The sequence below is a fragment of the Thamnophis sirtalis genome, unplaced genomic scaffold (genome assembly GCF_051295495.1).
Source record: "Thamnophis sirtalis isolate CommonGarterSnake01/CBP01778 unplaced genomic scaffold, rThaSir2_p1.2 scaffold_4, whole genome shotgun sequence".
NCBI classification, from domain to species: Eukaryota; Metazoa; Chordata; class Lepidosauria; order Squamata; family Natricidae; genus Thamnophis; species Thamnophis sirtalis.
The window spans coordinates 53,710,703-53,723,033 of NW_028261384.1; the positions used below are offsets into that span (position 1 = coordinate 53,710,703).

At 38.4% G+C, this 12,331-nt stretch overlaps 1 protein-coding gene across 1 annotated transcript in view; it reads left to right on the forward strand.

The window, feature by feature from the left end:
- The window catches only part of LOC106546748 (collagen alpha-6(VI) chain), a 104,203-nt gene that overhangs the window by 87,912 nt on the left and 3,960 nt on the right, over positions 1-12,331 (forward strand). The window contains exons 29-35 of the mRNA XM_087714385.1: positions 431-493; positions 2,031-2,093; positions 7,497-7,529; positions 8,062-8,098; positions 9,564-10,147; positions 11,274-11,367; positions 11,452-12,123. Coding sequence (XP_087570511.1) covers positions 431-493; positions 2,031-2,093; positions 7,497-7,529; positions 8,062-8,098; positions 9,564-10,147; positions 11,274-11,367; positions 11,452-12,123 — 1,546 coding nt within the window. The remainder of the gene's footprint in view (positions 1-430; positions 494-2,030; positions 2,094-7,496; positions 7,530-8,061; positions 8,099-9,563; positions 10,148-11,273; positions 11,368-11,451; positions 12,124-12,331) is intronic.

Genomic DNA, 12,331 nt, shown 5'->3' on the forward strand with positions numbered 1-12,331 from the left:
TGAAAAAGAAATCCAGCCTAGAAGTAAAGGAGAAATTTTCTGACAGTGAGAACAAATAATCAATTGAATAATTGATCTCCTGGGTTGTGAGTGCTTCATCATTGGAGGTTTTCAAAAACAGACTAGATAACCATTTCACCAGGATGGTGTAAGGCTCCTGCCTTGAGCAAGGCATTGGACTAAAAGACCTCCAAGGTTCCTTCCAATCCTATGATTCTATGTTTGTATGTCACAATTTTCTTTTTGCAGTTTCTATAGGATGCTTATCATCTCTTTAAATATCTAATTTCAATTGTTTGTAATTCTTTGTAACATTAGCTAAAATAGATAATTCTGCCTATCAGAATAAGCAGTATACTATGTTTTGCATTGTTATATATCATATATTTTATATACATTTTATTAATTTTGTTTGTACTATATTTGGCAGGGAAAACCTGGAGATATGGGGAATCCTGGAAAACCTGGACTAAAAGGAAAAAGAGGAAGAATGGTATTTTGAAATAAGCTGTACAAAAGCTATTTTAATGTTAATGGTTTTGTTTGATTATTACCATGTTTCCTTGAAAATAAGGCAGGGTCTTATTTTCTTTTGACACTTGAAATAAGTTCTTAGCCTTACTTTCGGGGAGGTTTCATTATTTTTGAGATGCAGGAGGTGGTGAGCGTGATCACCTCATGGCTGCTGTTGTCTTACAATATTTTCAGGAAAACTTATTTTTGAGGGAGGGCATATGTACTCAAAACTCCAATTGGGCTTATTATCTGGGAAGATCTTATTTTCAGGAAAATAGGGTACATGTTGTATTTTTAATATATTCCTATTTTTTCTCCTCCAAATAATTCAAAATGTGTTTTGGGGAGTTATGCAGTCCTCTTTTCATTGAGTTCTCAAAATTTCCATGGAGCGTGGCTCCTTTACCATCAAATTTCTAAAACCAACAGTGTACTTATGATTATGATTCATTTGGTGGCTTGAAGCAACTGACATTCATTTCAACATAAAATAATCAAATTTCAAATGCACAAGAGTTGGGCTCAAAATGTAAACTTCTGTATGACATATTCAGTTATAAAAAAATTCCACAGAAATCCTCATGGAGAATCATGCTTTGTTTATTTGTGCTTTGGAATATGTATTGACAGCACAGCTTGGGCTTTGTCTCATTATAAAACTGAGATCTTTCAGCAGGATCTCTGTCAATATAATGTAAATGGATATGAAAGAGTCACCTGTGACTCCTTCAGATGGTTCTTCTGAGTCCTAAAATGATATAGCTGAAATCTTACTAGATTTCCAAACTTTGTGAAATTAGTTTGTCCATTTAGATTATAACTTCTCAAGCAATTGCTGATATCTTTGGCCTAGAAAACAGCAGTGACATGTGGACAAAAATGTATTTGATGGAAGGTTTGCAATACTTATCACACTTAGGCTCTGTCAGGACTACCTTACTTTGAGCTATAGCCTCTATTTGTATAAGCAGACAACTTCATCATTATTCTTTGCTAGCAAAAACTGACTATGTCTAAGGAAATCCTAGCATTATGGTAGTGGTCAGTGGTGAAATTCATTTTTTTACTACCAATTCTGGGGAAATAGCTTGGGGACACAGCAGGGGAAGGATACTGCAAAATCTCCACCACCACCACCCCCCCCACTCTAGGGGAAGGATACTGCAAGATCTCCATTCCCACCCCACTTTGGGGTCAGCCAGGGGTAGTATTTGCTGGTTCTTTGAACTACTAAAATTTCTGCTACCGGTTCTCCAGAACCTGTCAAAACCTGCTTAATTTCACGTCTGGTAGTGGTGCCCTAGAGAAGTGGGCAGTGGGAAAATTGTTTTTCTGGATGATAGTACTACATACTCAACAATTCTTATAAAAAAATCATTATTAAAAATATTATTATTTTTACTATACTATTCTTTCCCACATTTGCTTCTGAAAGACCGCTGCCTCTGTTTGGGAGTATATAAATGTGCAATCTTTTATATTGCTCCTGAAACAAATCGGTTTTTGTTTCTCAGGGTACTCTAGGATTAGTTGGTGATGATGGCGAACTAGGAACACTGGGCTATCCTGGACACCTGGTAAGTAATTAATTAATTGAAGCTGTGCTGTTTTATCTATACAAGTGTCAACTTTAAGTAGAAGACAGTTGGAATTTAATATGCACATTTTTCTAGTTCTATCGTCTCCCCTCCCCTAAAGATACCAAATTATCTTAATGGTTTATCAAGTACAGCCAAAATTAGGCATCTTAATTAATTGACCTTGAATTGATTTCTGTTTAGATGTGAATTGTTTATTTATTTCAATTATTTCAGCTAGATAAAGTCTTAATGAATTATAATAAATCTTTTAAGGGTCCAAAAAGCCCTTGATCATGAAAGAATTATCAATTTTAAATGCATTTATTTTGATCTTCTGAAGTTAAGTTTCATATATAGATCAGGGTGATTAATCCTTGATTGCAACTATGTTTTTTCCCTCCCTTTATTTGCATGTCTGTGACATCTTGTTTATTGAAAATATAAGAATATACACTGACTGTTTTCACAATGACATACACAAGGAAGCCCTCTAGTGCCCCAGTAGATAGCCTATAGAGGCAGTCATAATATGCTATCCAGATTAATAGCCGTTGATCTCCAGGACTACAATGATTTGTCCTCTTTTGATGCCAACAAAACTGATAACCAGTACCATATCTTCTAATAGCAAATTCCAAAATTTAACTATATGTAAAAATAAAACCCCTTTTATCTGTTCCTGATTCTTCCAGAATTCAATTTCATTAGGTAACCTCTGATTCTAGTTCTATAGTAATTTACTGGATCAATTTATAATTTATAACTATCACAAAGGAAGGTAAAGTAAGGGTAGAGTTGTTTAATGCAGTAGTAGGTTGCAAGCGGTATGCCCAAGTACGGTGCTCCGGAGGGCCCACCCGTTGGCCCGAGCACCTTACGTGTATTTGAGCTCTTTGGCGCTTCTGCGCGCCGAGCAGCTGAAGCGTCAAGGAGAAGTCACGGAGGTGTTACAGAGGCATCATGGAGGTAAGGACATATGCACGTGATGCGTGTGTGTGCGCACATGCTGCATGTGTATGCACACATGTGTGCGGCATGCATACATGTGGGGGATGCCAGGCCTGTTGCACCATACTGGTTGCAACGGGATCCGGAACCCACCACTGGCTTAATGCAATGCACACATATACTTAATTATTTTGGCCTATAATCCACAATTTATGCACAGCAATATGTGTATAAACCTGATTGCAACGACTTTTTAAAAATCCATGTAATTAAAAATTGTTTAGTAAAATGTGTTTAGCCATAGAGGTTTACTAACTTTTTAACTATAATGAAATAAACTATAATAAAGAAACCATTCTAGATATAATGAAGAAACCATTCTAGATAGGAATAACATCCTATCATTCAGTTTGGGCCTTCTTTTGATTCAAACCTCTGTCACAATTTTTAGCGTTAAATATGTCCCCATATTATGTCTGCAGAAAGGTTAAGAATGCTAATTTTGATTAGGTCATAATTGTATACCTTTTCATTGGAGAACACTTTAAAATTGACACTCATTAAAATTAACCATTGTTAGTTTTATGTTAGAGCAGATATTCTTTGTTGGGATTTAAAGGATTTGGAGGAAGACTAGGTTAATTAATTTTCAAGACAATGAAAACCACCCCACTTAAAATAATTTGGACAATATGATATTAAGAAGTTCATTTTTAAATCAAGAGGCCACTTAAATAAGAATGGGATTACATGCAAACAGCAAGTTTCCTACCCCTGGAGATTAATGCATAGTTCATATTGCAGAGTGTAAGAAATTTGTTGGACTCTCTCTAACTGTTTTCTTGTGGAAATGTCAGAAGATATTTTCTGCCTCCAATCTAGATAACTTAGTTATATGTTGTATGTCAACTCTGAAACAAACCTGGCTGAAGCCATCTTTTGTTGCCTCTTAGTTGTCACAAATCCTGAGAGAGGGAAGGGAGGAGGAAAGTAGATAGCTAACAATCAAAACAAAAGGTTTTCTTGTGGGAACTAAGATCATCTCAACAGGTGGCAGTTGAAGTAGTTCTGCTTTTAGTTAGGTTAAAACCATGGGAACTTGTAGAATTGGTTTTCCCTAGCAGTGCTAATACAATATATCCAATAAATAGGTTCTTTAAGGAATCTACTGCTTTGGAGTTCTGCTTTTGGTAGATGCATTATTCAGAACACTGACAATAAACCAACTTTCCTAACTTTCCACCGGGACTGAGTCCCAGCTGCTCACCCGATCTTTAAAGGGAGTAGAGGAGATTCAGGAAAGGCGGTGGAAATGGAGAAAGAGGGAGACAGAGTTGCTAGTGCTGGTGTGATCCCTACTGAAAGCCTGTAGATGGCAGCAATGCTGGCGGAGGTCACCCTCCCAGAAACGAACCAGCCAAAAGTCTGGAGGGAGGCACTGGCTGTTGGGGACTTGTAACAGGCCGAAGAAGACCTCAGGTACCAGGGCTCCCATTGATATCCACGTGGGACTCAGTCGCCTTCACCCCACACTGGAGGGCAAGGGGAACTCTTTAGCTGGACAAATCCAGGGAATGTAATACCTGATCACTCTCCTCTGGTCAGACAGAGAAGAACTTGCAGGAGAGGTTTGATCAGATAAGCATCAAGGTGATGGGACAGGCGTGTAGATTTGAACTGCCCAGAGTGATCCTGAGTTGACTTACCCTGTTGTCTCTATCCTGCTGCAGCCTGGGTCTAGTCACAGCAGTTTAGTCAGCTAGCCCTCCCTGGTGCCATTGGCACAGTCAAGCGCAGGGCTGCAGCAAAGCCTTCCATGCCACCATGAGGTGATGAACTCTACCCGCCACCTGCACAACCCTATGGAGTGGCAAACGCCCCCACCATGGGCATACTATCCAAGAGTCAACTGAGTCCCTGGGCATTGGCCTCTGGCTTGGGTGCCACTACAACCTCCTCCTCAGCCAGCCTCCCTTCCCCACCTACCCGCCTGGGAGATGATCAAATCCCAGCCAAGTTGCAGAGCCTTGGGACCCATCAAATGTGTCCATTGGGCAGCCAAATGTCTAGTCCCAGCTCCCCAGCCAAGGGGAAAGTCACCAGAGCCCACCAAGGCAAAGAAGTCCAATGAAAGGCAAGAGAGAAGGGGAAGTTCACCTGACTAGGCTGTTAAGGTCTCTCCTCCCCTAAGTGAAGGAGCAAGAACTTCAGTTCGGGATACCCAGTAGCCTGCACCCTGTGACAGCAATATTGAGGACAAAAGTGACCTGATGGTAAGTGAAGCCATCCATCCCTTTGCCATCCCTGCAAAAGTTGTTGCACAAAGGTCTGGGGTGCAGGGGGATGTGGAACCCTAATGGACTCAGGATGCACCTGCTGCCCAATCAGTTTGCAAACTGTCCTGAAGCTAGGGATCAGGAAAAAAACCATGATCTGGCCTATAAGATTCAAGCAGGTCAATGGATCACTGATAGGGGGAGCCCCTGCCATACTCCTCACAGAATCAATAAGGCTAGAGACTGGGAGATCATCCACTTTGTACTGCCACCAAAATGACTGAGACAGTGATCCTGTGACTGTCCTGGCTAGACAAATGGCCCCCCAACATCTGGTGGGAAGGAGAAGAGAGAAAGTTAAGGCTAGGAATAGCCCCTCTCCCCCCTTCTAGCACATCCAAAAGAGGAGCTGTCCAGCACCTGAAGGACACTAAGTGAAGCAAGAAGTTGAGGACTGCTCAGAACAGCTCTCAGGGACCTCCCAGTTCCCCAAAGAATACTTAGATGACATTCTTATCTTCACTGAAACTTTGGAGGAGTACATCAAATTGGTGTGCCAGGTGCTCAAGAAACTCCTAGCGGCAAACCTGTACGCAAAAGTATCCAAGTGCGAATTCCACAAGACCAGCCTAGACTACCTAGGATATCAGGAGTCCAGTGAGGAGGTGGAAATGAATCTGGGAAAAACCACCCTGGACTGCCAAGCCCCTTGAACAAGCAATTCCAAAGCTTCCTAAAGTTCGCTAATTTCTACAGGCAGTTCATTATCTCATTTGCTCAAATCATCCTCCCAATCACTAAGCTATTAAAGACAGGAGGAGGGAGTGAAACTTTGGCCAAGTCAACCCTTAAAATGGACCCTTAAATGCCAAAAGGCTTTTGAGATGCTCAAAAGACTCTTTGCCAAAGAGCCAATTCTTAAGCACTCAGACCTAAGGCAGCCTTTTATCATCCAAGCAGATGCCAGCAACATGCCAGTGGCCACAGTTCTCCTCCAAGAAAACACAGAGGGGAAGTTACAGTCATGTGCTTACACCTTCTGAAAGCTACCAGAGATTGAAAGAAGGTGGGCAGTATGGGCAAAGAAAGCATATGCAGTCTTCTGGGTTCTGCTGATATGGCACCACTTCCTTGAGGGAAGCTAAGTGTCTTTTGAAACCACAAAAACCTGGAGGCACATAGGACACCACAGAAACATTTACATAAACAAGTTCAGTGGGCACAGTACTTCAACCGATTCACTTTCACTTTGAAATATATCCTGGGGGGAAGGATATTTGGCAGACACCTTGTCACAAATGCCACAATACAACAGCAAGAATAAGGAATTGGTTCAAGCCATGATGCCTCCCTCCCAGAAAGCGACGCAAGTCACCATCAGGCAACAGACACTAAGGCAAAGAGCTAAAGAGGGAGAGGGTCTGACTCAAAAGCTAAAAACTGAGGTGCCAGCAGATTCATGGTACAGGGGCAAAAAAGGGCTACTATACTGACCTGGCTCTCAAAGGCTCCCTAGACTTGTAGGGCCGGCACAACATTCAGCATGTTCACATTGGTGAAATAGGATTGTGTGGTTGTTAATATGATTTATTGGGTATGGGATTTTCTGTCTTCACTGTGAGTTGTATTATGTTGGGTGGGAGATACACTAAGGGAGGCTCAACAAATCTCAATTTACACATGTTGTGCACTGACAATAAAGGTTTGAATATGAGTTAAGGTGGGAGGTCTGACTGTCAACTCTGAAGGGAACTGTGGAAGCCATCTTTTGCTGCCTCATATTTGCCATGAATCCTGAAAGGCGGAGGGGTGAGGCAGATAGACTAACAGTTAAAACAAAAAGTTTTCTTATGGCAGTTAAAAGAGGAGAGAAGTGACCAAGCAGCCTACCAGCCTACTTTCATTGGACAATGTGACATCTGGGAGGGGGAATATTTGCTCTTTTAATTAAACTAAAACTGTGGGAACTTAGATATGCTGATATGATGTATCCAATAAACATGTTCTTTGAAGAATCTACCTGCCTCAGAGTTCTGCTTCTGTGTTACTCAGAATGCTGACACTGTAATTGTGTCAGTACAGAGGTTCTCACTTTATGATATCAAAATCTTAAACTTGGAGATGATACTATACTGTATTATTTTGGAAAGCTCTAATTCTAATTTTATTATTCTAGGGTCCAAAAGGAGCAAAGGGCCAGTCCTATTCAGTATGTATTCTCAGAATGAATAGATTGTATTTTCTCATCATACATTTATTTCTACACCCAGATACACACTGGCTTTCATTAAAGTAAGGATGTTCCATTGAGACCTTTTCTGACATGAATACTAATACACATGCAGACATCAAACCCATATGTTGATCATATGGATATCTAGAGGATGCTACATAATTTTTATAGTATTATGAGTATTAGTGAGAGATTGCTCAGTGGTAAGCTTCTCCAATATCCAAATAGAATTAATGGAAAGCTGAATTAGGATTATTCACTGAGCATTTAAATTTGAGAAACTGAAATCTGATCATCCCTTATGTGTTGAAACAAATTCTAATATTTTCAAAATATATTAGAATGATGATAAAAATCCTTGACAAAAAATCCATAGTGCCCTGATATTGCTGCCTCAGGAGTCAGGACACACAGAAGGTGCCAACTTTGGAACATTGCATTAAACCATTAATACACATTCTTGAAAACCTCTTTATCTAATAATATTTTTACATTTCCTTTTTTTCAGTCTTGTGAACTTATTGAATATGTACAGAAACACAGCAGTAAGTGTCTCCGCTTCATCTTTAATATTAAATAACAGAAATATCAACCAAGAGCATAAATTGGGAAGAACTGAGAATATGATATATAAGAAAATATTGGTTTAATTTAATTATCTATAATGGGAACAGTGAGGCTTTAGTTCCAATTAATTGCATTTTGTTTATTTAAAATATATGTATACTGCTTCCCATTAAAAATGGTTACAAGTTTGGTTAAGACTCAAATCATGTTGTTTGATTCTTATGGGATTATAATAGCATAAAACATAATAGAATAAGCATAGGTTATGTAACCAAAACTACATCACTAACTTCTTAACTGAGGACACCAGAAAAAAAAATTTTGCGCCACTTAAAGCTCGTGTTAGATTACGGTTCTTTGACTAGTTTAGAAACTACAGTATGTTAACTGTCTACTATTTTTTCCACTTAGAAGTGGAAGTGATTATACCACTAGTCATTCAAAGTTTCTGGTAATGTATATACATCAAGAACACATTAGCTCTTTGGTCAAAAATATGAAAAGTATGGTTGTTTACATATGAGAGCACTAGCAAGTGGTTGAGGCTATGTGATCAAACCCAGTGTGATGGTGTACTGGTGTGAAAAATTCAAACATTTACACAAAAGAGATAACACTACCAAGCTTCCTTTTTGTACACATTGTTCCTGAGGCAATTATAGGATACCTATAATCATTAATAAGATAATCTTATAAGAGTATCTCCTCTCTAAGAATTTTCAATATCGTATTGCTTGAAATAATATTTGCCTTTCTTTCTTCTGTTTAGCTTGCTGGACAAGTAAGTATTTTTTCCCACAGTTAATTCTCCTTTTGTTCTGTATGAAGGAATAATGACTTCAGGCCTGTGCAGCTTCATCTGCTTTTTGTAAAAACTATTTTTCTGTTTTCCACATACAGCCCTTGCTCCACTATTAATAGCAGAGTGGGAACAGGCACTTGAAGCAAGATTATTGGAGAGTTAAATGCAGATAAAGGATGCAGCTGCTTCAGAATGCATGCCTTCCAAAGAATGCAGCTCTTTTATTAATGAAGGATAGGTGCTTTGCTTGCTCCTCTTTTAAATGCTTTGTACCATTATGTTTTTATCTTATGATTTATGTTGATTGCTTTTATTAGTATACTATGTGATTTATGTTGATTGCTTATTTAGTATCCTATGAGTATCACTGACTGTTGTACCTTATGATTTATGATTATTTTATGATTATGTTCATGATTTTTCACTTGCTGCCTGTATGTGCACTACAGCTTATGCATCAGAGACAAATTCCTTGAGTGGCCAATCACATTTGGCCAATAAATCTATTCTGTTCTGTTCTGTTTTGTTCTCTTCTCTTCTTTTCTATTCTAGTATACATATGTGTCACAGTTCTGCTTGTTATGTTTTGTTGTGCTATCTACTTTTGTAACCGTAAAGAGTCCTAAAAAGGGCAAGATAACTACTCCATCCAAAAAGATTGTCTTCCAATATTATTGATTGCTATCCTTGTGCAATATATGATTATTTTTATAATCTTATTTGCTTTCCAGAAATACCAAAATGTCCAGCATATCCAACAGAATTAGTATTTGCTTTGGATGTATCTCAAGATACAAATTCTGAGATATTTAAAGAAATGAAAAAGATTGTCATTAATATTGTGAACCAAACAAACATCAGAGAGAGCAACTGTCCTGTGGGAGCAAGAGTGGCTGTTGTGTCCTACAGCTCCAACACAAACTATCTGATACGCTTCACAGATTTCCAGAGCAAGAAGTTGTTGTTACAGGAGCTCAATAGACTTTCTTTGCAGAGAACAACCAACAGACGAGACATTGGTGGATCAATGAGGTTTGTTGCCAGGCATCTCTTCAAGCGAACTCTCCAAAGTAATAATGTGAGGAAAGTTGCTGTCTTCTTCAGCAATGGAGAGTCTGACCCTCCTGACTCGATTGGTACAGCAGTCCTAGAGTTCAGTGCCTTAGGTATCCAGCCAGCAGTCATTACTTTTAAAAACATCCCTGAAATTATCCAAGCTTTTGAGGTGAGAAATTTGCCTTTTTTCTTTTTGGTTATCAGAAGCACTGCCTCAAAAATTTTAGCATATACTGAGCCTGATAGGATATTTAAATGTTACAGATCAAATTTTATAAATGAAGGCCTTTTCATTGGTATAGACCTTTTATTCTGTCCTGCAGATTTATGCTATTCAATACATATCTATATTGATTCCATCTACTATTCCTATGGAGCTCCCAGGACTCCTTCCAGATAGTCAACAGGTGGTAGTTGGAGTGCAAAAACCCAGACACTAATGTGTTTCTGGCTTTGTTGTGGTTATGCCTTTTTCTGAGTTTCTTTTTCACTGTGAGAAAAGAGGCATAAAACTGAATCCAGATTTTCTATGGGGAAGAATAAAGCCATTCCTCGAAGTAGCCAGGGAGGAAGAGGGGAACTGGCAAATCAGCACAATTCTTTAGTTGCAAGAGGAATGTGGGAATCTCTTAAATCAAGCAATGGAACAAGGCAAGAATTTCTACATCACAACTCCAGGAGATCCAATGCAAAAAGTGTTTTTGCAAAATATTAATTCAGAATAATTGATTGGCTTAGCCTAATGAAGTGAGTTGGACATAGGAAGGCAGTATTGATTTAAAATTGAAATAACCTCCACCCATAAAAGGATCCTGAAATGAAGACCAAATAGCCTAACATTATCTTGTCTCGCTAATTCATCCGTATTGTCTTCACAGACTAGAATTCTGCACAAAGGGTTATAATCTTGAAATCCGAAACAGGGGTGTGAGTTTACTTGTCTTGCCAGCATAGCACCATGGCACAGTACCAAAGACAATGTATCGTATTTATATCATGAACTTATTGTGGATAAAATGGAAAAAAGTACTTATCCTTTGGTACTATGCATTTCATGGGCAGAAAACAGAAGTTTTTCTGTTCTTGCAGTTTTATTATACTTAATTAGTTGTGGTTTAAGGACATCTTTCTTATGATGAAGAGAATATATATTTTATGAAATCCCAGCTATCAAGCATCAATTCTTATCAAACATTGTCCTGCAAACTGTCATTGATTTAGTAATGATGCAGATAGAGTCAGACATCTTGTTGCCAAGCTGTACCAAGCTATATTTTTATTTTCCATTACTTTAGATGGACAACACAGGATTGTTTCAAGTTATCCACCTCCATCAGCAGAGTGATCTTTCAGCCTTAAAAAAACTTCACGTGTGCGTAATTTGCTATGGTAAGAACACATGAAAATTGCAAAGTCATTGGATCTCAATTTCAGTAATTTTCTATAATTAAAATACTTATGTTTTATTTGTAGACAAATGCAAACCAGAATCTTGCTTAATAACTCCACCTTTCAAACCTGAGGCTTATATGGATGCTGCATTCATTCTTGAAAATTCCAGGAAAATAAGCACTACTGGATTTGAAGAACTAAAACATTTCCTAAGTAGAGCATTGGAAAGCTTTGACATTTCTAAAAATCCAAAGACCTCTTTGATAGGTGATCGGATAGCTGTTGTGAGTCATGCACCACTGAATTTCCAATTCCAAAAAAAGAAGAAGCTTCCAGTAAAAGTTGAATTTGACTTGGTGACATATGAAAATAAAACACAAATGAAGAGGCATATTGAAAAGTCTTTTGAGAAACTAAATGGAGAAGCAGCACTTGGCCATGCCATAAATTGGACAATCAATCATATCTTTTCAGAAGCACCTAATAAGAGAGGAAAAAAGGCTATTTTTATCATATCTGTTGGAGAAACAAGTCCTTGGGATAAGGAAGAACTGAGTGATGCAGCCGTAAGAGCCAAATGTGAAGGCTATGTTGTAGTTGTGCTTTCAATAGGACCTGAATATGATTACATAGAACTTATGGAATTGGCAAGCCTTCCCTTGGAACATCACATAGTACAGCTTGGCAGAATCCACAAAGCTGAACTTGAGTATGCAGTCAAATTTCTAAAGCCATTAATACATCTGCTCAAAAGTAAGTTGCACAATAGCTGACTGTTTTACAGAGAACTCCCAAAAAGAAAAGAAAAAATAGTGACAGAGAATGGTGCTTCTGTTTCTATTGAATATGCAGGACTGGTGTGAACTTTCTCTTTAGGGAAATGCTTATATCTTTTAGACAATGAAATGATGGTTCATTAAAAATCTATTTCAATTGTGCATTAATAGGGATAAAAAAATGT